The 26,949-nt window shown below is 34.0% G+C and overlaps 2 protein-coding genes across 13 annotated transcripts; both read left to right on the top strand.

Moving 5' to 3' along the window:
- Nucleotides 1-13,456: 13,456 nt before the first annotated feature.
- On the top strand, nt 13,457-16,418 carry LOC121224670 (cytosolic isocitrate dehydrogenase [NADP]). 2 transcript variants are annotated; one of them, XM_041108447.1, is made up of 7 exons: nt 14,415-14,539; nt 14,624-14,739; nt 14,872-14,906; nt 15,089-15,231; nt 15,318-15,440; nt 15,635-15,730; nt 16,185-16,418. In XM_041108447.1, the coding sequence occupies exons 2-6, from the start codon at nt 14,649-14,651 to the stop codon at nt 15,711-15,713; spliced, it is 471 nt and encodes a 156-aa protein (XP_040964381.1). In that variant the 5' UTR covers nt 14,415-14,539; nt 14,624-14,648; the 3' UTR covers nt 15,714-15,730; nt 16,185-16,418. The 2 variants fall into 2 exon arrangements, with proteins under 2 accessions (XP_040964380.1, XP_040964381.1); XM_041108446.1 differs by lacking the exons at nt 14,872-14,906; nt 15,089-15,231; nt 15,318-15,440; nt 15,635-15,730; nt 16,185-16,418 and having other exon boundaries at nt 13,457-14,539.
- An 863-nt stretch (nt 16,419-17,281) lies between these two features.
- On the top strand, nt 17,282-26,611 carry LOC107942685 (uncharacterized). Of its 11 annotated transcripts, none has more exons than XM_041108444.1 (5): nt 17,282-17,748; nt 22,885-23,086; nt 25,625-25,729; nt 25,836-26,129; nt 26,260-26,611. In XM_041108444.1, the coding sequence occupies exons 3-5, from the start codon at nt 25,628-25,630 to the stop codon at nt 26,398-26,400; spliced, it is 537 nt and encodes a 178-aa protein (XP_040964378.1). In that variant the 5' UTR covers nt 17,282-17,748; nt 22,885-23,086; nt 25,625-25,627; the 3' UTR covers nt 26,401-26,611. The 11 variants fall into 11 exon arrangements, with proteins under 11 accessions (XP_040964378.1, XP_040964379.1, XP_040964369.1 ...); XM_041108441.1 differs by lacking the exons at nt 17,282-17,748; nt 22,885-23,086 and adding exons at nt 23,160-24,547; nt 24,640-24,742; XM_041108437.1 differs by lacking the exons at nt 17,282-17,748; nt 22,885-23,086 and adding exons at nt 23,161-24,293; nt 24,398-24,742 and having other exon boundaries at nt 25,625-25,725.
- The last annotated feature ends 338 nt before the right edge of the window (nt 26,612-26,949 follow it).

Genomic DNA, 26,949 nt, shown 5'->3' with positions numbered 1-26,949 from the left:
AATCACCATAAAAAAAATAAAGGGAGAGGTATTTCAGTCTTTTAATTTTAAAAAATCAAAATGCCTAATTCTATATTTTCTAATTATATTTTAAAAATAAAAATAAAAATAAAAATGACTACTTCCTACTTTTTTTTTCTCATGTATTTAATTAAATTAAAAATTTATTTTCCTTTCATATAATAAGTGTGCCATAAAAGTGATATATTTAAATCAACTTGATTCAATGAAGCCCTTCTTCTGAAAGTGGCCTGGCGTATCCTCACCGACAAGCATTGCTTTCTGACCAAAGTTCTCACTGCAAATACTGCTGCAAAGGTCCTTTTGAACTTGTTAAACCTAAACCATTCGATTCATGGTTGTGGAAAAGCATTCTTTCTGGTAGGGATATCTGTAACAAGGGTAAGATATCCAACTATGGAGCGGTCAAAATAGTTGGATATCAGCTGACCCACTCAAGCCTTTAATCGACACAATTGGGCATCAAGTATTTGACTCCCAGGCAAACTCCTACATTACCCCTTATAAATTCACCGTCGATCAATCCAAGGCCCTAGGCCTCCTTGACCCCGATAGAGTTGTTGATTTGATCACTAGAACTACTTCTATCCAATATTGGGAAGGATGACTTCAACGGTCTTTTTTTGGTTAAAAGCGCTTACTCACTAATTTACAAGAGCTATCATGGTGTAGCTCTTGAAAGACCATAACAATCCGGATGGAAAAACCTTTGGCGTTTAAAGATACCCTAAGATCATCATCTTTTTGTGGAAAATTTGCAAAAACAACCTTCCAACTGAGTATCTTCTTGTCAGGAGACTTTCGACCAATGACCCAATTTGCTCCCTCTGCAAAACTGATAAAGAAACTACGGATCATCTCTTCCTCAATTGAACCTTCGCAAGAGTAGTTTGGTCTGAATCCCCCCTGACCTTTCGAACTGACTCCTTAATCTGCATCCCCATCTCTAGATAGATACTCTAATGACGTTAAGAAAATGATATTCCAGCAGCATCTTGAAGAAGTATATACACCGCCACGACCTGCACACAATGGACCATCTAGAAACTTCAAAGTAACCTTATCTTTAAAAACTCTAGCCCATCCCCTCTGTTGACAACCAAAATTATCTCTGACCTAACCTAATAAATCCTTTCCTCATTCTCAAACAATTCTCCACCTGCTCCCAACCAAAGAACGTTACCTTTCTCTCCAGTGATCATCCTCAACACCCAAAAATGGCTACTGTCTCTCTACATCATTCAGAACAGACAGAACAACCTAATTGGAGGAGCTGCCATGGCCCAAGACCCCAACAATTTTCAACTGACAATTGTTCAAAGCTTCAAAACCAATAGCAAAAGCTCTTGTGGGCATTCTCATTCTCAGAGCTGCTCTTATTCTGCTAAGACCTTTTGGTATTAATTATTGCAAATTAACCAAATCCAGAAAGAAATGGCGGAATATTATCACAAGACGTTCCAATTTTGGATGGAAGCTACAACCGGCAATTGGAGATATCAAATTCCTTCTCCATGAGATCAACATCAAGTGGCAAACTTTAGACGTGGACAACATGAAGAGAGAAACCTCCCGTTGGGCTATAGATGTTTCAAAAGCCTTCATTAGTTTCACATGGCCATAACTCGATGTTTTTGACTTGTACCAAAAAAATCAACTTGAACTTGCAACCTACATTGTTTTCTTGTGGCTCAGTTTTATTTATATGAATAAAATACAATTTGAAGGCTGAATGAGACGAAGGCTCACCATTTGTCGATTCTTCATCCTCTTTATTCGCTTTACTTAAGATCCCATAGTAGCCAAAGAAGAGAGCCCATACCTATTACTACCATATAATCCATCAACTACTGATATTAAGTGGACCTTATTGGAGCAAGATTTGGGTTCATAATGAGATTACACAAGCTTCACCCAGTTCCAGACTCAGATAAATTCACAAGAGCCCATGATTCTTGTTTCAGAAATAACGTATAAAATCATGGTCTGAAATTGCAAGCCTGATGGACTTTTGTTTTTTCCTCGACCCTTTTGTTTATAAAGTCAGTAGAAGACGCATGAAAAACACGTGTTTGACTTGTAGTGGAGAGCAACAGGTTTCATGGACTATGATTGGACCGATCGAGAGCGCATCATCATCATTCATCACCCAATTCTTTTCTTTCCTTCCAACAGTATGTTATCATCTAGCATATTCGGCCTGACTCTAAATGTGCTATGTCCAATAGCTTCACATCAAGTCACAAGCTTATTTGTAATAATTATTTGATTTTATAAATAATTATACAACTCACATTTTCTTTTTAAGATATATTTATATATTTGCAAATTTAGGTATTTTACCAGATTTTATTTTTAAAATACTTTGAAAATATATTCATAATCCTTTATTGTTGATTTCTTTTAAAAGCATTTTCGTTTCCAGATCTTGTTCCTACCTTTTTAATTTCTTATTGTTAATCCGACATGCTTATCGTATTTTTTTTTTAAAATGCATTGAATTTTTCTAATATAAATAAGCTTAAAATGTTATGGGATGAAACTAAAAATAGGAAAATAAAGTAAGAAGCGTTAAACGATGAATTCAGCAGGTAGGGTGTCAAAGTAAACGGTGCGAATCCATTTACTAAAATAACCTGAAATAAACAATAAATTTAGGTTTTGAGAACCTAATTGTCGGCCACTACCTAGTGTTTTGGCCCCATCATTATCTGATGATTGAGTTAGGCTTTAAAAAAATATTTTTTGAGTTTGGGAACCCAATGACCGCCACCAAGATATTTTTTTAAAAAATCGTATCATACTAGTATACAAAAATATCAGTATTTAAAAAAATTGGTTCTGGCCATGTAATGGTCGGCACCAGAGACATTAAAAAAAAATTTTTGGTGCTGGTCAGTAGATGACCGGCACCAGGTACAATTTTCGGTTCCCAAGACACTTTTTTTTTACTTTGGGACACTGATGGCCTGCACCAGTGTATTTAAAAAATTAAAATTTTTGGTGATGGCCATGTAATGGTCGGCACCAAGTACATTTAATAAAAAATGTTTTTTTGTGCTGGTCAGTAGATGGCCAGCAGCAAGTACAATTTTTGGTCCCCAAGGAAATTTTTTTTTATTTTGGGACACTAATGACCAGCACCAATGTATTGTAAAAAAAAATTTTTTGGTGCTGGCTAGTAGATGGCAGGCACCAAGTTCAATTTTCAGCTCCCAATGCATTTTTTTTTACTTTGGGATACTGATGGCCAACATCAATTTTTTTAAAAAAAATTTGGGTGCTGGCAAGTAGAAAAAAACCAATGTCATTTGAGTTTTTATTTGTTTATGTTCATTTCTCCATCGAAATGATAAATACAACTAAAAAAGGTTGTGTATTTCAAAGTTGAAAAAAAGTAGGAATGAGATTCAACAAGTGTGTTTCGCTGGCAGATTTAAAACAAAAAATCAGTACAAAGATAGCAACCCGTTACGGAAAGTAAATGTTGAGATTGTTTTACAAATTTCCAATTTCAACTGATTTGCTCAAATTCTAAAAAATGGAGCTTGAAAATGATGATGATCTAGTGACAATGATAGCAATTTATTGCCCCCCTGAGATAGAAAATCCTAACCCGATTGAGTTGTTGCGGAGATAGCTGAACCGGATCCCATTCAAGTTGTAATTCTAGCAAGCTAGCGCTTTGGAATTGATTTTGATCTTAACGTCTCCTGGGAAGATCAATCGGGTTTTGGACGGTCAATGCCAACTCCAGAAAATCCAAACATCGATGGATGTTCATATAACTTCCCAAACTCGTGTACTCGTCTAGAGATCCATCTAGAGGTGTTGGCCACCATAGAATATAGTGATGAAGGGTCCGATAATGATGATCAGTCCCACCATGATCCCAATGATAATTTTAGTGACCCCGATTTGGATGATACCCCTGAAGACATAGACGATAAAAGACCGGTGGAGGGTGAAAATGCAAACCCCTATTCAACCGGGAACACGGACCCTGGTATAGTTATAAGAAATAGTCCAAGGTCCTTCATGACCGACGTGGATCCTGATGTGGCTCTTGCACACGATTTCCTGGAATATACTAACATTGTACTGGCTCACCTACTTAATGATGAATTCGACGATGAAGAGTTGTTCGTAAGACAACAATTCAATAACAAAAAAGACTGTTTACATGATATAAAACAACTTAGCTTGAAGCTAGGTGTGGATTATAAAGTAACGAAGTCGACGTAGTCTTTCTACGTAGGAGAATGTTGGAAAGCCTCAAGTGGTTGTAACTGGCGTGTTCGAGCCACGTTAATGCAGCAGACACAAATGTGAATGATAAGGAAACTAGAAGGTCCACACACATGCACGTCTACTCGTATGTCGCAAGACCATCAAAAGTTAGATGTAAAAACTATATGTAACTGTATCATCCCTTTGGTGAAAGAGTCGCCCATCATTCAACTGTCGGTCCTTATTGCAGACATGCAAGCTTGATTCAAGTATAAAGTGTCGTACAGAAAGGCATGGTGGGCAAAGCAAATGGCAATGCAAGAGTTGTATGGTGACTGGGATGTGTCATACAACAAGCTTCAAGGGTGGATAGCCGGGATGCGAGAGTATGTGTTCGAGACAGTGACTGATTTGCAAATGCAATCGTATAAAGGCCCGGACGGGGAGATACAATCGGGAAACAAGTTTTTCACCAATTATTTTAGACGTTCGAGCCGTGTGTTAGGGCCTTCCCTCACTGCAAGCCGATGGTGCATGTGGACGGGACCTGGTTGTATGGAAAATATACGCAAATACTCTTGATTGTTGTTGCACAAGACGACAACCCAAATATACGTCCAATCGATTTCGCCATCGTGGAGCGTGAGTGCTTCGAGTCTTGGAAATTTTTCCTTAAAAATCTGTGAAGGCATGTTGTCAGAGAAGACAGCATTTGTCTTATATCAGATAGATCGAAAGGATTACTTGCTGCAATAAGGCGATTGGGGGTTCTGTGGAGGTCTGTTTATTGCATCCGGCACATCGCAGCAAACTTCCATAGAGATTATAAGAATAAAGATTGGAAAAAAGAACTCGTGAACATGAGTAAAAAATATTGTTTATATTTATTTCAAAGATTCCTTTTCAAATTTTTCCAGCATGTAAGTTTTTAAAATACTGATTCCAAATTACATATGTAGCTCATGAGTTAGAACCGCGAAAATTTATGCAGAGGTTCACGAGGCTTGAATCTCAGATGTCATCTTTACCAACAGATCTCCGGACATGGTTGGGTAGCATGGAGAACTAAAAATGGACTCAAAGTTACGATGATGGGTTTTGGTATGGGCAGATGACGACTAACCTAGTAGAGGCAGTCAACTCTATATTGAGGCGCACACGTCATCTGCCAATTTCTGTTGTTTTCTCGGTAACATTCTATAGGTTGCCACATTGATGCCTAGGATGGGGTTGAGACAAGCTAAGCAGATCGAGGCTAGGCACGTGTACATTAAGGCCGTCCGAAAGGCCATGGCAGTAAATAGTCGAAGGGCACAAACAATGAATGCAGAATTTTATTCACGCGACTTAGAGACTTTCCGAGTTCAAGAGTACATCAGTCGTCATTCGGGTCTTCCACCTAGGTCATACGTAGTTGATCTGCGAAACAGACAATGTGAGTACGGGTTATTCCAAACTCTTTGATATCCATGTGCGCATGTTTATGTAGCGTGTGCGAGAGCAAACTTAAATGTTGAACAATTCATATACGAGATCTACATGTTGCAACGCACATTGCGTATATGGGGGAACGAATTTCCTGTAATCCACGATGTATCAAACTGGGAAGTTCCACCGCTTGCTCTTGAGATGGTGCCTGACAGTAGTCTCTGTAGACATCTTAAAGATCGACCACAATCGACGAGAACTCGAAATGACATGGACGTCAGGGAGACAGGCGAACCCAAACTGTGCACTATGTGTCGAACTTCTAGACTCAACCGATCAACTTGCTCACATTGTGTTTATGTTTCCGGTCAATCGTCTCGTAATGTCAGACTCGAAGATGACGAATGATATATTATTGAGCCCATGTTCTTGTAAAAACATTGTAAAAATATGAAAAATTATGCAAATGATATACTTTATTCAAATTATACAATTGATTAAATATAATACAATATACATACATATTTAATTTAAAATACATTAAATGAAATAAATTACAATGAGAGAAAAATTATTATTAAAAAAACGTAAATTAAAATGGGAAGAAAGATAATTTAAATGAAAAGAGAAAAAAATAAATTTAAATGAAATGAATGGAAAGGTAGATAATTTAAATAAAATGAGAAAAAATTAAATTTAAATGGAAAAAAATAATTTAAATGAAATGGAAATGGAAATGGAAATGGAAATGAAATGAAATGAAATGGAAATACAAATGAAATGAAATGGAAGAAATGAAATGAAATAGAAATAGAAATGAAATGAAAAAAAAAAGAAGATAAAAGGACATGTTAGGCCAAGACTGCGTCAGGCCTGGGAAATGGAATATCAGTGGCTGGTACCAGCAGGCCTAGTGCTTACAATTTGACCCAACATTTCAAGCCTAAAAAACCCAAAAAAATGAAATGAGAATTTTTTTAAAATTTAAATGAAATTAAAAATTTTGTAATTGAATGATATTTAAATTGAGAAAAAATTTAAATAAAATATGAAAAATTTTAAATGACCCTGATATTGAGACTACTTCTAATTAATATGAAAAAGCATATGAATTGAATTGAAAAAAAATGAATTGAAAAAAGATAAATTGAAATGAGACTACTTGTGATTAATATGAAACTTTTTTTGTATATTAGGAAAAATATAAATTTAAATGAAAAAAAAATTAATGAAATGAAATGTTAAATGAATATGAAATGAAATGTAATTTATAATGAATATGAAATGAAATGAAATGTTAAATGAATATGAAATGAAATTATGATTATGAAATGGAATGAAAGTTTAAATGAAAATAAATTATAAATTGAAATGAAGACAAAAACTGAAATGAAAAAAAAAAATTGAAAATGAGAAAGAATTAAATTTAAATAGAAAAAAATAATTTAAATGAAATGAATATGAAAATGAAATGAAATAAAATGAAATGGAAATACAAATTAAATGAAATGTAAGAAATGAAATGAAATGGAAATAGAAATGAAATAAATAAATAAAACAAAGGATGAAAGGACATGTTAGACCAGGCCTGCGTCAAACCTGCGGCAGGCCTGGCAAATGGACAATCAATGGTCGGCACCAGTAGGCCTAGTGCCTAGGATTTGACCCAACATTTTAGGCCAAAAAAAAAACTAAAAAAAATCCCAAAAAAATGAAATGAGAAATTGTTTGAATTTAAATGAAATTTAAAATTTTGTAATGGAATGATATTTAAGTTGAGAATAAATTTAAATAAAATATAAAAAACTTTAAATGACCCTGATATTGAGACTACTTCTAATTAATATGAAAAAATATGAACTGAATTGAAAAAAAAATTGAATTGAAAAAAGATAACTTCAAATGAGATTACTTGTGATTAATATGATTTTTTTTGTATATTAGGAAAAAATAAATTTAAATGAAAAAAATTAATGAAATGAAATGTTAAATGAATATGAAATGAAATGTAATTTGTAATTAATATGAAATAAAATGTTAAATGAATATGAAATGAAACTATGATTATGAAATGAAATTATTATTATGAAATGGAATGAAAGTTTAAATAAAAATAAATTATAAATTGAAATAAAAACAAAAACTGAAATGAAAAAAATGAAATGAGAAATAAATAAATTTAAATGGAAAAAAAATAATTTAAATGAAATGGAAATGTAAATGTAAATGAAATGAAATAGAAACGGAAATGGAAATGGAAATGAATGAAATGAAAAAAAAGTTGTGGAATAAATACTATTGCACCATAAATAATGTCCATTTGTGTTGGACATCTCGGTTAGCCATCTAATGGTATAGAAAGTCATTCAACCCTTAATGGCATAACCTTTAAGGTGGACATGACAATATATAATTCAACTCCTTTAAAATATGACAGTATATAATTCAACCCCGAAATTCGGTTATACACTACGAAAAACTCTCATCTACAATCCACTACAATTTTTTTTAAATATTGGTGCCGGCCATTACATGACCAGAACCAAATTTTTTTTAAATACTGGTATTTTTGTATACCAATATGATATGATTTTAAAAATAAATACTCTAGTGCCAGCCATTGGGTTCTCAAACTCAAAAAACTCATTTTTTAAAGCTTGACACAATCATCAAGTAATGATGGGGCAAAAACACTAGGTAGTGCCGGGCATTGGGTTCCCAAAACCCAAATCTACTGTTCATTTCAGGTCATTTTGGTGAATTTTTTTGAACCAGAGTCATTTTTATAAATATTAAAATTTTTGGGTTAGATGGGTAAAATAGTGTGAAACGGTGCACTTAGGGGAGTAACAATCTTAGCTGTTAAAGGACCAACGAACTTCCGTAATGGTCATTTCCCTTCCCTCTTTAAGCATATGTTGCATGGGGAAGTTGGTTATCGAATTTTTTGGGCAATTCAAATCAGTGCACGGAAAAAAAATTGAGTACCAATTCCAAAAAAAAAAAATTGTAGACACCAATCTGAGAGAAGTAGACAAATTCAGAGACTAGTATTAAATTTTTTTCTTTTTAATTATGGACCATTATGATATTCAATTTTTTTAAGTCTGACCATCACTAATTCTTCCATTTATTCCAGAATCATTGCATCGTTTTTCATTCTCCAAAAAAATTGCCATAACCACATTGGTTACATCGGTTCAAGGAATATGTGCCCACATTAATTGAAGAAGCCCAAGAATTATTATGGTCCAATGTTGGTGTACTAAGCTTCCTTCATCACCATTGTCTGTTTCATGTTTCTCACTTATTTTTACTATTTACATCTTTATTGTTCAATGAAAAAATCTTATGGCTTTGCAATCCAACATAAAAAGATTAGCTTTGAAAAAAATGTTTATATCTTAAACCCTAAACCTTGGTTTTAAAATTAAGTTTATTAAGGGTTAATTGATCATCACAATTTGCCGATAATCAGATGAGTTTGTCTATCCTTTATGTCTTTTCTACTTTTTTGCACTAAATTCTCCTGTGGTTTGAATATCAAAATTTTTAAAAGACTCATCTGTGGATTTCACACTTTTATTAATCGGTGATTGTACCTCTCCCCTTCATTTGCTCTTTTCTTTTCTTTTTTTTTTTCTCAAGTTTCTAAGAGTCATTCTTGATCAAAGTTCATCCTTGACCTCTTCAAGAGTTTTCACTTTCTTTGCTTTTACTTATGAACCTTTATCCTCTTCAATTTATTTATTTTTAGTTTAACCATCATTATTTGTTCCATTAATTTCAAGGTTATTGTATCTATTTTCATTTTTTGAAAATTTGGTCATAACCACATTAGTTAGATCAATTCAAAGGATTTGTACTCATATTAATTGAAGAAGCACATGAATTATTATTTTCCAATATTGGCATACTAAGCTTCCTTCATCTCCATTGATTGTTTCACTTAATATTGTTTCTTCATAACTACTTCCACATAAATCCTCAACATCTACCTTTCACCAATACATACTTGATCATGTTTGATATTATGTTTATGTTTTTTCATTATTATGTTCTACATAAAAATTCCCAAAACCAATTCATTAAATGCGCCATATCTTTTTTTATTAATTTCACCACTTACACAAACACGTTTATTTCTTTCTCAGATTTATTTCTTTGATAAAAAAATCCACTTGATTCAACATCGAATGGAATTTTAGATATAGATTGTTAGAATACTTTTCTAAACAAAAATATTAATAGATGCCAATACTTCTCTGTATTCGGATATAGAGAACTGAATGCAATCACAATTGAGTACCAAAACCTCCTCAATATGACTTAATTGATTAGTTAAAATCTTCATATTCATTTTATTGTAATCATAACTTTGTACGAGTGATTCTTCTCTTGATACTATCTCTTCTCATAGATCAACAATGTTTCATATAGTTCAAATGCATTGATGGTTTCACCTCTTCAAATCAACTCGGTATCAATCCAATCCCCACTTAAAAGAGACATTTCTTTAAACCCATTCACTTGAAATTGAAGAAGAGATTGCTTGTATGATATTCTCCTTACAAGGATGCCTTCTAGTTTTTCCTCAAAACTTATCTCCCAAGCAACTATTTTGGTATTTAAATTTTTTTGGCTCCGAAAAAAACAGTTTATTCTTCTTTTTGTCTTCTTTGTGTAGTTTTGTTTTGCTAATTTTGGTATTTTAAAATATGATTGTAAGCTTTACGAATTGTACGATGAATTATTGTCTTTTTTTGAAAATATTTTTATAGTGCATGGTTTAGATTTCACTACACCAAAATAAGCTTTTAGCGGTATTTTTAGTGGCATTTGAATAAAAAACGCGGCTAAAAATCAAGCATTAGCGGCGCTTTACATAAAACGCCGCTAAAGATTGAGCATTAGCGGCGCTTTAACGAAAGCGCCGTTAAAAATGAGCATTAGAGGCATTTTTTGAAAAAACGTCGCAAAAAACCTAAGCCCAATGACATTATTTTTTACCTTTCGGGGCTTTAGCAGCGTTTTTGGAAAAGCACCGCTAATGCTCTGGTCTTTAGCGGCGTTTCTGAAAAAGTGCCGCTAATGCTCAGGGCTTTAGCGGCGTTTTTGGAAAAGCGTCGCTAATGCTAAGGGATTTAGCGGTGTTTTTGGAAAAGCGCCGCTAATGCTTAGGGCTTTAGCGGCGTTTTTTAAAAAGCACCACTAATGCCCGGGATTTAGCAATGTTTTTGAAAAAGCGCCGCAAAAACATTTTATCTATCTAATTACTATTTAATTTGTTTATTTATATTAATTAAAATTCAATTTATTTTTAATTGAATATTTGTTAAAATGGATAAATTTGAAATAGTGACACGTATAAATAAATTGAAATAAAAAACATAGAAAAATATTTGTTAAAAATGGAAAAAATAAATACTATTATTTAAAATAATTTTAAAATTTTTTGGGTACATGACTGATTGATTTTTAATTTATATATTAAATAATTTCATATATAATTATAAATGATACGATAGTATTAATTTTAAAATATATAATTCATTATTATTATAGTTTAGGGTTTAGGATATATTGTTTAAGGTATATGGTTAATTTAGGATTTAAGGCCGGTTTAGGAGTTAAAATTTTAAGGTGTATAGATTATGGAATTAGAGATTATGGATTAGGGGTTTTGGTTTAAGGGTTGTGATTTAGGAGTTAGAGATTAAGAGCTAGGGATTTAGAGTTTATTGATTCAATGTCAGGTTAGGGTTTAGGGTTTAGATTAATTAATGTGTTTTAATTTATATTAAATAAGGTTTAGGGGTTAGGGGTTAGGGATTCAGGTTAGGGTTTAGATTAATTAGTGTTTTTTAATTTATATATTAAATAAGGTTTAGGGGTTAGTACTTAGGGGTTAGTGGTTTGTGGTTAAGGGTTAGCAGTTAGAGATTAAGAGTTAGTGATTTAGGGTTTAGAGATTCAGGGCTGGGTTAAGGTTTAATGTTTAGATTAATTAGTATTTTTTAATTTATATATTAATTAAGTTCTTATATAATTGTAAAAGAGGGGTTAGGGGTTTTAGGGTTTAAGAGATAGGGGTTAAGGGTTTAGATTAATCGGTATTTTTTAATTTATATATTAAATAATTTCTTATATAATTGTAAAATAGATAATGTTAATTTTAATATATTAAAATTATGATTATAGTTTAAATTATTTAATAGATAATAGATCATTTTTATATATATTAAATGGTTTAGGATTTAAGTTTTACTTTAGATATGTTAAATGATGAAATTTTATACAATTAATTATTATTTTTATATTTAAAAATATTTAATCTAAATTTAGATTAAATGGTTTAAACCATTTGATATATTTAAATATTAGATTTTAAAAAAACTGATAAATAAATAAATTAATGTAACATATTGATATGGATATGTAAGTATCTATTTTGGATAGGACTAATTTATAACAAATAAAAATGAAATACAAAAACTAAAATCATTCCACATTGAACATCTAGCAAAATAGCTATATTTTAGTTTGCAAAATAAAAGATTTTTAGTAGAGCAAAACAACGCCGTTTTGTTCAAAATAAAATAATTTTTTGTGACAAAAAATAAACAATAACGGCGTTTTTATAAAAAACGCCGTAAAAATCATTTTATTTTGAGAAATCGTGCCATTTTACCAAAAATTTCCCCCGTGAAATCCCTAATCTTCCATGGCTTATAAAAACGCCGTAAAAATCATTTTATTTTGAGAAATCGTGCCATTTTACCAAAAATTTCCCCCGTGAAATCCCTAAGAGCATGTTTGGTTTGGTGTATTGGCATAGCCAATACACCCCTAATCGGTGGGCCCCACCTAATGCGACTGTATTCCATCGTTTGGTTTGATGTATTTCTAATACGGGTGTAATCCTTTACCTTCCTAATCGGTGAAAACCACCGATTTCTAATCCCCCTCTTTTCTGCAGATTAGTTGCCCCTTCGGTTTCCCCTCCCTGTTTTACCCTTTCTGCCGATTTGCTCCCTCTGTGCGCCACTCAAAATTCATTCCATATCCTAAAACCCAATTCTCTCTATCTCCCTTTCCTCTCTTTCAACCATGGACGCCTTGCTTTCTGCCCCGGAAATCACTTCTCAGTCGCTCTCTACCTCTCCAGGTTCTTCTTCCTCTTCTTCTTCTTTAACTTCGAATGATGATTCTGAGTTTGTAACTAGTTCAGTAAGTGAACGTACTTTGGAAGATAATGGGAATGGTAAAACTAATGATAGTAACGAGAATGGTGAGGGGAAGTTTGAAACAGTACCCGAGAGGCCATTTTATGGCTGACCCTGATGAAGTAATTCCGACCGTGAGGGATGTTAGTGATGCCCCTTTTGTTGGTTCTGATGGTTCGAATGTGATTTTGAATGAGGACTCGTTTGGGGATGGCGATAATGGTTTAGAGGAATATAGAGGTGAGGGTTCGATGGGGAAGGTTGATGTTGATAGTGTTGGTAATTGGGAAAAGGACGATAAGGTGGAAATGGGTTCCATTGGAGAAGTCGACCAATCTGTTTTATCAATGGAAAGTGGAGAGGAAGGTAGAATTGGGATTTTTGAGAATAATTTGGTGTTAGATGGTGGAGCTAAGGGTTTCAATCCTATGATTGTAGAAACAGTAGATCATCAGGTAGTTGAAGTCGATGGTTCGAAATTTTCTGGCGAAGAGGAGTTGGCTGTCGATGCGAAACCTTTGACTGGAGCTGCTTTAGGCATTGTGACATTGGTGATGAAGGAGACAGAGGTGGTTCCAGTTGACGATAATGCGAGCTTGGATAACGGCTTGAATCATGCTGATGGTTCGAAGTTTTCCGGCGGAGACGAGTTGGCTGTTGATGCTGAGAATAAAGCTGATATTGCCAGTGGGGTTATGCTTGGTAAAGACAATTCTGGGACTGAGCTAAATGATCTCAAAGATGAGGAGATCATAGATATTTTGGAACAAGCATTTGCTGAGAAAGTAGATGGAGGGGGTGGAGATGGAATTCAGGCAAAGGATAGTTCTGCTCAACCTACAGAAATAATGGCAGCTCATGAAACAGAGAATTTAGATAGTGATTCTCAAAGCAAAAGGTCAGTAACCCTGCCAGGAGAAGAATCTCATTGGCCTGAGTCAGTGGAGCAAACTACAGTGGCTGGAAAAGTTAGTTTTGAAGGTGAAATGGAAGAGAAGCAGCATCAGAATGAAGGCTCAGAGACTGATGGAGAGGCTGAAAGTATGTTCTTTAAGAATGCTGAAGCTGCTAAGCAATTCTTGGAGGAGCTAGAACGAGGATCTGCCATTGGTTCTCACTCGGGTGCTGATACTTCTCATAATCATATACAGACAAATGCTATTGATTCAGATGAAGAAGGGGATACGGATGAAGAAGGAGAGGGGAAGGAGTTATTTGATTCTGCTGCTTTGGCAGCCCTCTTGAAAGCAGCAACTGGTGCTGGCTCTGATGGCGGCAACATTACTATAACCTCTCAAGATGGATCTAGGCTTTTCACTGTTGAACGTCCTGCAGGCTTAGGATCCTCACTGCAAAATGCAACATCCGCACCTCGATCAAACAGGCCTAACATATTTAGTCCTGCTGTAACAAGTAGGGGAGATTCTGACAACAACTTGACAGAAGAAGATAAAATAAAATTGGAAAAGTTACAGCTTATAAGAGTCAAATTTTTGAGGATTCTTCAAAGGCTCTTCGTTATTCTGTTTTTGACTCCTATAGCTATGTTTGTTTATTTAATGAAGATTTAAGGATATCTTTCAAGAGGTTTATGAGGCTAACTGGAAATCAAAATATGAGGCTGCTGGGATATGGTGAGGATCTTTTTCACTTTGATTGACTTAAATTAATTTTCTTTATATTTATGTCAAATATTGATTTAGATTATTTAATTTAAGGTATGAACACCGTCTTATTGATGATATGGTGGCATATGCTCTAAAGAGTGAAGGTGGTTATGTTTGGGCATGCAAGAACTATGATGGTGATGTCCAGAGTGATTTCTTAGCCCAAGGTTTGTGTCACAAACTAGTAAAAGGGGAAAAAAATGTTCCCCTTTCAACCCCAAATTGATAAAATTTCACATTATTCTTGCGGCATGGTAGCTATATTGCTTTTCTAACTAGACCTGAATTGCTTTTTGTAGGTTTTGGATCTCTTGGATTGATGACATCTGTGCTGGTATATCTCATGTCAACAGTTTATTTAATTTTATTATCTTCTCTGCTGGTGATAAATAGTCTTCTTATCTTCCTCCTGCGTTGAAGATGAATACTAAACATGGGATGATGTAAATTCAATCCTATCCTGAGCACCATCTTACATGCCACTTACCCTACATGATGAATTTGTTTGTGTTTCAGGTTTGCCCAGATGGGAAGACAATAGAAGCAGAAGCTGCTCATGGTACTGTTACACGGCATTTCAGAGTTCACCAAAAGGGTGGTGAGACCAGCACGAACAGCATAGCATCTATCTTTGCTTGGACGCGTGGGCTTGCACACAGGTAGTACTGATGGCATCTTTCTTTTTCACATGGGCGGCTAACAAAATTATTTAAATGTTTTACTAGAACTATTATGTTGTTTGCAGGGCAAAATTGGATGACAATCCTAAACTCTTGGATTTCACTGAGAAACTAGAGGCAGCTTGTATTGGAACTGTGGAATCTGGAAAGATGACCAAAGATCTTGCACTAATCATTCACGGCTCTAAGTAAGTATTTGTCAAGCATGTTTTATGCAATTTAACCGCCAGTGATTTTTATGGTCTGTTAACTTGCAAATGATCCTTTATAAGAAATGTTTGTGCATGTCAGTGCGTACTCATATAATTCGTTTTTGTACTTTGCATACATGTACATATATGTTATAATGAACTTGGTTATAACATTGACATGGATGCTGCAGGCTTGCTAGGGACAAGTACCTGAATACTGAGGAGTTCATTGATGCTGTTGCAGCAGATCTAAAAGCAAGACTTTCTTAAGCATAAATTTGAACATGGTAACTACTCCTAACCATCAAAGTTCTTTGTGCTTGTTTTGCCCCCTCCACCTTGTATAGACCAATTTATTGGGAAGATAAACATATGAAATTAACTTATTTGCGTAATTGTTAAGTGAAAAACGTTTTATTAGCAAGTTGCACATTTTGCAATAGATGTTTTAACTTGGATAAATATGAGAAATTTTTTTAATAGCATGTTTTGTGCTTCTTGATGTTTGCTTTGGTGCCGGGTCCTTGTAATATAGACTTGGGAGCAAAGTTGTAAAATTTTAACTGACGGTAATTTAAAAGGGACTAAATTGCTCAAATTTTTTTCATGTTGGAGGGACAAGTTTGTACTTAAGCTTTATTGTACAAGGATCTGCTGGGAAATTTAACCTTTACGTTTGTGTTTGTGGCCTGATGTTTCTTTAGACATTGATGGTAATGTTTGCGTTATTATCTGTTGCAGGTCGAAAATGGAAGGGGGTGGTTTTGCGGGTTTGCAGGAAAAATAATAATAAAAAGCATCAGTGGAGGTGGCGTGGATGAGGTGAGGATGGCGGTTGTCAATAGATGAATTTAATCACCATTTTATGAGATACAGAGACGAGCACTCTCTCACTTGATTCATCTCATTTTTATGTTTTGAAGGGTTTCGATTTTTAATGTAACATTATATTTAAGGATTTGGATTTTGGTTAAATTTCCGTCGTACACCATATCTGCACCCCTACGATATGCATGATGCAACAAATGGATGAAAACCGACATAGAAAATATTTAAAAACAAAAGAAAATGGGCATGGGCATGGGCATGGTAAATATAATTAACTGCCTCGCCTCATTGGAAGTTAATTTGATGTTGTATTACATGTACAACAATATTTCTATTATAATGTTTTATTAATGTAACAAATAAAATGTAATTTGGTTGCATGGTATATACCTACCTTGTGTAATTATAATCTTAAATTTAAAAAGTATTCAGCAGCAACTTTTTATATATTTTAAAACTTGATTAAAAATAGTTGAGGATAAGAAAGAAAGGAAAATAAATTAGAGGAAAGCTGAGTAATAAATGGTAAGAATTTCATTAAATTATATATTTTAATTAAAATATATTTAATAATAATTATGTTAATTTATATTTTACAGTATCATATATTATGATTTCAGTAAATTAATATAAGAATATTAATTATTAAGAATTTTATTAAATTATATATTTTAATTAAAATATATTTAATAATAATTATGTTTAAATATGATTAAATTATTTATTATTGATAATAATAATCTTATTATAATTTAAATTACAATAACAATAATCATTTATCAAAATAAATTTATGCTAAGGGTATTCTAGTCATTTTAGTTTTTTCCTTTATGCTATTACACCTCTATTCCATTCAACCAAACACAAGATTACTATTACGCCTCTATTCCATTACATTCAACCAAACAGTGGATTAGCTATTACACCTCTAATCCAATACACCTCTAATCCCAATACACCTCTAATCCAATACGCCTCTAATCCAATACAGCGAACCAAACGTGCCCTAATCTTCCATGGCCGACAATGTTTTGAACTTTCGTTTGATACCCGTTCCTTTTCCATTCACCAAGTCCTTTCTCCTATTACCTTTTCCCCTCTCCCTTTCTTTCTTTCCTCTTCACCTGACCCTATCAAAGGAACCCAGCTTTCCATCTCGCTACCAGGCGACGATGTTTTGAACTCCTTCTTCATCATTTTCTCTACTTCCCCTTCTTTTTCTGCTCTCCAATGGCTAACCGACAAATACGAGTCCCCACCCATTCCACCAAACATGTTTATCTTGTCATTCAGAACAAAAGAAACAACACCACCAGCCTAAGCCGAAACAGATCCGAGCTTTCTATTTTGGCTAAACCAAGACTAGAGCTTGTTCCATACTGTTGGTGGGTCTGTTTGTTTCCAAAGATTAACTTCACTGCATTTTCTCTGTTTGCTTTTTCCCAATGGATGTTTTCTAGCTTCTTTTCTTTTGGAGGTTAGTTAGCTTCTTTTCTAGGTTTTTATTTCTATTTGGGGTTCTTGTTTTTGGGGGTTCTTTTCTGGGTTTAAATTTCAGGCATATATGTTTGATTATGTGTTAAGGCATGATACATTGAGACCTGATATATGTATATGTATGTATTATTCACCTCATTACCTTTGCAAGGATTAAAGATTGTTGAAATTGATATTGGAAATATAAATTCTCTAAGTGGGAATTTGTAGTCAAATAGGTAGAAGGAACACCTGACCAAGGTCTTAAAGAATGATTTCTTACAAGTTATCAATAACCTGGAAAGACAGGTGATAAACTGTATGGTTTAGGACTACTTGCTGTCTGAAACTTGAAAGTTTTCGCCTTTTTTGTTGTTCAAATATATACTTTTGATTTCAATCATTTCATACAGAATGCCACCATAGATGTTCAATTTCTGACACTATCTTATATCGTTGATTCGTAGTTAACTGCAAAATATGATCCCAAATATTTCAAAAGGAAAGCTAGTAGGTTAGGTGTTTGCTTGTGGGCTACTGCAAAATATGCTTAGTGCGCTGTAACTAAAGATAATTGGGTGATTCTCTAGTTTGGCACTGTCGTTTGCTAATTCTAGCTACTCTAAAAAAATACTGCATGAAGTTGCTGTTTCTATTTTGTCTGGTTCATTTCTCTTTTAAAATGAAGGCACCATATATAATAACTTTTGCTTCTGTAGTTTATTAAATCGAGGTATTCTTGTATATTCTTATACTTCCATGCTTACTTTTCTTCTGAACCTTGGAGTTGGTAGCCTTCCGTTGAAGGGTTGGCCATTAACCGTAAGCTTTAAACTAGACTTGTGTCCTTAATTTTTATTTTCCATATCTGGGTTATTGTCCTTAACCGACTCTAGGTGATAAAAAATAAAACAATGGAAGAGGAGGAAATGTTTAACGTGTATGCCCATTTATGATTTTCTTAGTTTGGTTTGAAAATAAGGAATTTGGTTGGAAAATCATAAAGTTGAATTATTTCTTTATATGAATTTATATATATTAATAGGAACTCATTATATCCATATAAAATTATTTATTTATTTATTTTTACATTATTAATATTTTAACTGTTAAAAGATAGAAAATTATATTAAAATGTTCATCTCATTTGATTTCATATTGTAGAAATCAGAGTATTTGATACTAAATAGAACATAAATCAGAGTTTTTATATACAACCTATGACACTACTTTAGGAAACTCTAAGTTAGGAAAGATACTAAATAGGAGATATGATCCCTTAAAATAAGGGATTTTAATAAAGAAAATATCTACAAAATATTCCTAAAATATTTACAGAATATTCCTACACTCCCCCTCAAGCTGGAAAATATACATTGTATAATCCTAGCTTGAATAGGAATTTATTGAACACAGGTTTTGGCAAAGCCTTGGTAAGAATGTCTGCAATCTGTCCTTCTGAAGGAATGTAAGAAAGAGTGGCTGTCTTTTTGTTGACTTGATCAGCAATAAAATGCCTATCAATTTCAACATGCTTTGTTCGGTCATGTTGAACTGGGTTCTTGGCAATCTGAATGGCAGATTGATTATCACACAAAACTTCAAAGTGATCCTCCTGATTTGTGCCAAGTTCTTTTAGTAATTTAAGTAGCCAAATTCCTTCGCATATCCCCAAAGCTAGTGCTCTAAATTCAGCTTCAGCACTACTTCTTGAAACAACAGATTGTTTCTTACTTCTCCAAGTTGTAAGGTTACCCCAAACAAAAGTGCAGTACCCACTAGTGGATCTTCTTTCAGTGAGATTTTCAGCCCAACTAGAGTCTGTAAAAATCTTAACAGTTCTGTCTTGTGTCTTCTTAAACATTAAGCCGTGTCCTGGAGTTTTCTTCAAGTACTTGAGAATTGTATTTGCTGCTGCCATATGCTCTTCAGTAGGATTAGTCATGTGTTGACTTATCACATTTACGGGAAAAGCTATATCTGGTCTTATCAAGGATAAGTAGATTAGTTTCCCAACTAACCTTTGAAATTTCTCTCTGTCTACTAAGGACTCATCTTCTTTATTGAATCTCAAGTTTGCCTCCATTGGTGTATCAGCCGGCTTACAGCCAAGAAAACCAGTTTCTTTGAGTAAATCAAGTACATACTTTCTCTGGTTGATCACAAGTCCTTCTTTTGATCTTGCCACTTCCATTCCTAGGAAATACCTTAGCTTTCCCAAGTCCTTGGTTTCGAATTCCCTGTTTAACAACTTCTTCAAATTGTTAATCTCTTCCTCATCATCTCCAGTAAGAATGATGTCATCCACATACACAATTAGGATAGCTTTCTTATTTGTAGAAGTTACCTTGATGAAAAGCGTATGATCGGCAAGGGACTGCTTGTAGCCATTTTGAAGAATGACTTTAGTGAACCTCTCGAACCAAGCTCTGGGTGATTGTTTTAACCCGTATAGAGACTTGTTGAGCTTGCAAACCTTGTTGCTACCTTCAATAGACTTTGAGCCAGGTGGCAATTGCATATAAACTTCTTCCTCAAGCTTGCCATTAAGAAATGTGTTTTTTACATCAAGTTGGTGTAATTTCCAATCGCAATTTACAGCCAAACTTAGGAGTACTCGAATAGTGTTAAGCTTTGCCACAGGTGCAAAAGTTTCTGTGAAGTTTATCCCATATGTTTGCGTGAAACCTCTGGCCACTAGTCTAGCTTTGTATCGTTGGATACTGCCATTGGAGTTATACTTTACAGCAAAGATCCATTTACAGCCGACAGCCTTTTTTCCTTGAGGAATGTCTGTAATGGTCCAAGTAGCATTTTTCTCTAGTGCACAAATTTCCTCTTCAACAGCCCTTCTCTATTTTGGATCCTTTAGAGCTTCAACTATGCTTGTGGGAACCTGTTCTTTATCCAAAGTTGCTGTAAATGCTTGAAAAAACGGCATCAATGAATTATAACCAGTAAATTTTTCAATAGGATGCTTGGTGCACTGTCTAACCCCTTTTCTAATAGCAATAGGAAAGTCATCTAGAGTAGTGGACTTACTGATTTCTTCTTCCATTTCGGCAGCTGGACCTAAATCCAATTCTCGGCAAGAATCAGATTGCAAAACAGTCTCAGGGATATGTCTTCTTTTTCTTGTGTAGACACGAAGCTGTTTGGGTGATGGTGTTTTTTGAAAACTGTCAATTGGAGTAGGTGTATTTTCAGGAAGAGTGTTTAAAGTGGGTGTAGGTGAATTAGTCATAGGTACTACAGGAGAATCAATGGGAGCATTCACAGGTGACAGATCTGCAGGTAATGGCGAACAAGATGGCAATTCTGAAGGTTGAGAATGAAGATTAGAAGGAGATACCTGTTGTGGCTGAAAATCACTCCATGTTTCCCCCTGAATTTCAGCCTGAGTGAAATAGGAATCCTGCTCATAAAATGTTATATCCATAGTGGTGAAAAATCGTTTAGAAGGAGGATGATAGCATTTATAACCCTTCTTAAGTGAAGAATACCTAACCAATACACTTTTTAAAGACTTAGGATCTAACTTGGACTTATTAGGAGCAATATTTTGGATAAAAACAGTGCAGCCAAAATTTTAAGTGGCAGAATGGAGGAGATAGGCTTAAAATGAGAAAAGTGCTGCAAAAATATAGATTGAGGCGTTTGAAATTTTAAAACCTTACTAGGCATCCGGTTGATTAAATATGTGGCAGTTAATAAGGCTTCTCCCCACAAATATTTAGGAACATTAGTGGTAAATAGAAGAGAACGAGTAACTTCAAGAAGGTGCCTATTTTTTTCTTTCGGCAACGCCGTTTTGCTGTGGGGTTCCAACACAAGAACTAATCTGAACTATGCCCTTTTCCTTAAAAAATCACCTAAAGACCTAGCAAAAAATTCACTGCCATTATCAGATTTAAAGAGCTGGATTTTAGACCCAAATTGAGTGAGAATCATGTTATAAAATTGCACAAAAACACTAGCAGTTTCAGATTTATCTTTCAGCAAATAAGTCCAAGTTATCCTACTGTGATCATCAATAAAAGTGATAAACCACTTACAATTATCAGCATTCTTCACCCGAGAAGGGCCCCAAATATCACTATGGATCAAAGCAAAAGGGTAAGAAGGCTTGTATGTAGAAGGAAAATAAGATGATTTAGTATGTTTGGCAAGAGAGCAAACTTTGCAAGAAAAAGAATTAGGCCTTTTATTAATGAATAGAGCAGGAAACAATTTTGCAAGGTATTGGAAACTAGGATGGCCTAAACGAAAGTGCCATAACATAACAGTATCAACTTTTCTTAAAGCGGTAAATGACTTGGAGATCTCGATTTTAGGAGAGGTAGGGAGGATGTAGAGACCATTATGCAAGCTGGCCTTACCAATCATCTTCTTCGAGTTCAGTGCCTGCAAAGTACAATCACGATCATTAAAAATTACAGAGCAGTGCAAGTCTGTGGACAATTTACTAACAGAGATGAGATTGCACGCCAGATTTGGTACAAAGAGAACATTTTTAAGTGCAATCTGTTCACTGAGAATAACAGTGCCATGTCCCTCTATTATGCACAAGGTACCATCAACCGTTTTGACAGCTTCACCAAAGGTATGGAAAAAATTGTGAAACAATGCCTTGTTACCAGTCATATGATCCGTAGCACCAGAATCGAGGATCCAATTAGGAGTCAACTGGGAGGAGAAAAATGCAGTAGAAGAAAGGTTACCTTCTGGATCTTTTATGACCAGATTACCTTCACAAGACCCTTCAAGAAAATTGTTGCCATTCAATCGATGGCAGGTGATAGTCAGACCAGACGAATCTGATGGAGCATCGGAACCAGAAAAATTTTCTGGATTTGAAGTAATCTCCGAAGTAGGAGAAGGAGTTTCGGACATGGTCTAGGTTGAAAAAGAAATCGTAACCTAAGCTGATACCATGTAGAAATCAGAGTATTTGATACTAAATAGAACATAAATCAGAGTTTTAATATACAACCTATGACACTACTTTAGGAAACTCTAAGTTAGGAAAAATACTAAATAGGAGATATGATCCCTTAAAATAAGGGATTTTAATAAAGAAAATATCTACAAAATATTCCTAAAATATTTACAGAATATTCCTACACATATTGGGCAGCAAAATTGGATTAGTCTTAATCACTTTGAAACAGGAAGACTAGGAGAGTTGACCGAGTTTCTGGTTAAAGGTCGAACTTGGTTGGTTGTGTTTTTGTCCTTTTTTCCCCGGTGAAATTGAATTGAAGGACTTTCCAAGTAAGGCGCAAAGAAAAGTATTACCCAAATTGCAACCAGTACTTTGGTTTTCTGCTAATTGTTAGGTTTGTCTACATTATTCATCTTTCAAACTTTTTTTATTTTATATGTTAATATTTTTTTGAGTTTTAATTTGTACTATTTTAATCAAATAAATATAATTTTGAATGTAAAAAAAATTAAAGAAAATATAAATAACCATCGTTATTATTCTAATATTTTTAAAACCATGGTACAAAAGAGAAAAGATCAGCTGTTCTCAGGTTAATAATTTATATTATGTCTATTACTTTTGGTTCTTCAATTGTCAATTCTCTATAGTCCGTAGAGGAAATGTAATTTATTTTCTTGGTTACAGGTTGCTCTTTACCTCTGTTATGTCATAATGTTTTATAAATTGGATATAAGTGACTATTTAATCTTTGAATTTTAAAGAGGAACTTATATGTTATTTAGGGTCCGTTTGATTGTGGGATTTGGTTTTTCAGAAATTATTTTTCAGATTTTCCGGCGTTTGTTTGGTGGAAAATGAATTCCACAAGGAAAACCTTTTACAAACACGGGTAAAATCACTTCCTTAGTTTTGGAAAACGTCTTACCGATTTTCCTTCCGTAAGACATTTTCCATTCCCTTCTCTACACTCTCATCATCTCAGCTTCAAAAATTTCTTTGCAGGCTTTCTTTAGAAATGTATGTTTTCTATTTCCACTTTCATTTCTACTCATTTTTTGTGGCTTCTCCCATTCCAATCCATTCTTCATTTCGATTCCCTCAATCCTTCCCGCTCCGACCCTGTACCCGAATTCCAATCCATTCTTCATTCTCATTGAATTATTTCTGTTGGTGAATTAATGCAATTTCCAAGCTTCTACGTGATGGGTTTGTAATTTTCTAAACCTCATAGCTTTTATGGGTTTCTTTTTGTTATTAATTTTTTATCTTTTAATTGTATTTCTCGGTGTTCTTAACTTTTCTTCCATTGGATTGTGGTTTCGTAGCTTATGGCTTTGTGGGGTTACGCTTGTTCTGTTTATAGAGTTTCTTCCATTGGATTGTCATTTCTAGGCTTTTAGCTTTCTTGGGGTTCTTGTTTTTAAGTCTATTGATGATGCAAATTCATGTTCAATCCTCGTTCGTGCGCTTCATGTGCGGTCAAGGATATGATACCTGGATTCTTGAACTCAGAGGTGCTGGATTGATTACACAAGGAATGGATTTTGGACAATATATAGACCCTTTAGATTCTATTTCTCAGAGGAAGGGTTTTTATGGTAAGCGTACAGATTATAAGAGGTTTTCAGAAACAAAAAAAAAAGATATGCTTTTTCCAGTCAAATTACGGATTTAATTGAAAAGCTTGTAAATATAATTGAAGAAGCTGAAAGATCATCTCCAGTACGGCTTTTGATATGCAAAACAACATTTCTACAACACTAAAAGATATGCAGAAACAACTTGATCTTATTTCCAAGTATGATTGGGACTTTGACAACTACCTAGAAGAAGACGTCCCTGCTGCGGAGAGGTGCCATCCCTTTTGCGATGCGTACACCAGCTGACAATTCGTAAGCCATGACAACTAACTTGAGTATTGTTAAACTAAAATTTTTATCTTAGATGGAATACATAAAGGAAAAGAGTGAACCAAAGGATGGCAAGTTACTTGCAATTGGTCATTCTATGGGCGGTATCTTGCTATATGTGATGCTATCACGATGTGGTAAGATTCTGTAAAAACTTGCTTGTTCAGCTACATTTATGACCTATGTAAAACCTATTATTGCATATCCTTTTGGCTATTACCTTTTTGGTATTGCAAAATAGTTTGCTATATTAACACATAACTACATGTGTAATTTCTCTGTTCTGTTATGGTTATAATTTATTTAGCATTTTGAAGCTAAGACCAACTTGAATTTCATTCCTTTGGACACAGCACCGACTGAAATAGACTTGTAAATAGTTTATAATCACTTCTTAGACCAGTTAAACATTTTAACAGCAATTTATTTATAGATAAAAGAATGGAAAACTTTGTGCACAAATTATGTTGATCTAGGTACTGATAATATTGGTTAAACTCACAAAAGAAAATGCTACGCTTGGTTCAACTATCTGATGCTTGAACCTTTTTATTTTACTTATTGAGGCTGATCTAAGAGTTCAAACTGTTGCGTTTTAATTATCACAGCTAAAGCATGTCAACTAGGATGATTTTGAGTCCTTTATGAGTAGAGCCAATTAATTTTGAACTCTTTAAGGCCCTTAGATGGAATCAAAATCGTTGCTGTATAAGTCCAAAAGAGCTCTATATGTCCCGATAGGCTACTTGATGGAATAGTTTTATAAGCAATTTAAAAGAAAAAGTTCCTTACATAGTCACAACTTCAAAAAAGAACGTTTGTCTCTCTAGCTGTGTCTTTCTCTCTCTCTCTTTTGATACGTGGCATTACTAGGATCAAAACCTGAACATTGGAATAAAGAGTCTGTCCTTTACCAACTACACTGTTGTTGGCTAAAACAATCAGTAAACTTTTCATCTTATTTTGGCTTTATATCTTGAACAATATATAGGAGTGCTAAAATGTCTTGTTTTTATAAGGTTATGAAGGAAAGGATTTTGGATTGGCAGCAGTCACTACGTTGGCATCATCATTGGACTATATGTCTTTTAGATCGTCACTCAAACTACTTTTACCCCTGGCAAGTGTTATTGAAGCAAAATTGCTTAAGCATTGTTTCTCTGTGAAGTGTTATTATCAGCTTGTATATATATTGACAATAATCTGATGTTATTTCTCTTCGATGAGTAGGCAGACCCTGCACAGGTCCTAAATGTTCCTGTTATTCCAATTGGAACATTGCTTGCTGCTGCCCATCCTTTTGCAGCTAACCCTCCCTACCTCCTGTCTTGGTTGAGTCCTCAAATTTCTGCCCTGGACATGTTGCAGCCAAAGTTGTTTGAAACGCTTGTTACGGAAAACTTCATTAAGAAAATATGCTTCACCTTTGGCTTCCAGGATAATGCACAAATGCTAAATGTAGACTCTGGCATTGATGCTTTTAACTGTCATATTGCTCACTATGATATAGTGGGTGCCCAACGGGTAAGATTTAATACTTTCATATTTGATGCAACATAATTAGCTTCTCCTAAATATTTACACTTCCTTTTGATACAGGCCGTAGATCTAATGTATCCTTGTATAATATAATTTCTCAATCATCATGACGCAGCTTGAAGTTGTTGAGACTTCTTCTTCATTCAAGCTTCGTTCTGTATTTTTTCCCCATGAAGGAAGGAGCCGACTTAAGAAGAATCTTCAAGCCAGTCTTGCCCTTAAAATTCTACATCAACTAGTACATATACATACATAAAAGGAGGTAAAGGATCAATACGAAGCATGTAGTTGTATTGTTGTATTAAAGTTTGTTAATATGTACAGACATTTAGAAAAAGTAGTGTATGTTTATATGGTATACATATATCACTACTCTCTCTCTTAGACAACAACATGTAGTTGTATTGTTGTATTAAAGTTTGTTAATATGTACAGACATTTAGAAAAAGTAGTGTATGTTTATATGATATACATATATCACTACTCTCTCTCTTAGACAACAATACTTCATCTTTTGTAAATGGTTAACCATTAGAAATTTTGACTCTCACAAAACATTTGATGATCTTAAGAGAGATGTTCGATTACCATAAAGCTTATACTTCATTTTATAGAGAAGGTTGAATTAATTGTGTCAAACTCCTAAGCTTTGATTGATTTTTGACCAAATTAATCACAAGTTTAGTCTATTGGGAATTTAATTATTGCTCAAGAATGTTGTATTGTATGAAGTTTACTTCCCATTTAATAAATAATAAAATAAAAAAGGTAAATTTTTAGCCATTTCTCTTCACTTTTTTCCAAC

This window comes from Gossypium hirsutum, chromosome D12, assembly GCF_007990345.1.
Source record: "Gossypium hirsutum isolate 1008001.06 chromosome D12, Gossypium_hirsutum_v2.1, whole genome shotgun sequence".
In the NCBI taxonomy this organism is placed as follows: Eukaryota; Viridiplantae; Streptophyta; class Magnoliopsida; order Malvales; family Malvaceae; genus Gossypium; species Gossypium hirsutum.
This window is presented reverse-complemented; position numbering and strand designations above follow the sequence as displayed.

What these genes read in the sequence shown, in the direction of transcription:
- LOC107942685 (XM_041108435.1), top strand. Translation starts at nt 17,502, where the DNA reads ATGGCTAACCGACAAATACGAGTCCCCACCCATTCCACCAAACATGTT. An exon ending in TCAAACTACTTTTACCCCTG is followed by an intron (nt 25,726 to 25,835) that starts GCAAGTGTTATT and finishes TTCGATGAGTAG; the next exon opens with GCAGACCCTGCACAGGTCCT. An exon ending in ATATAGTGGGTGCCCAACGG is followed by an intron (nt 26,130 to 26,259) that starts GTAAGATTTAAT and finishes ATCATGACGCAG; the next exon opens with CTTGAAGTTGTTGAGACTTC.
- LOC121224670 (XM_041108446.1), top strand. Translation starts at nt 13,460, where the DNA reads ATGAAGGAGACAGAGGTGGTTCCAGTTGACGATAATGCGAGCTTGGAT.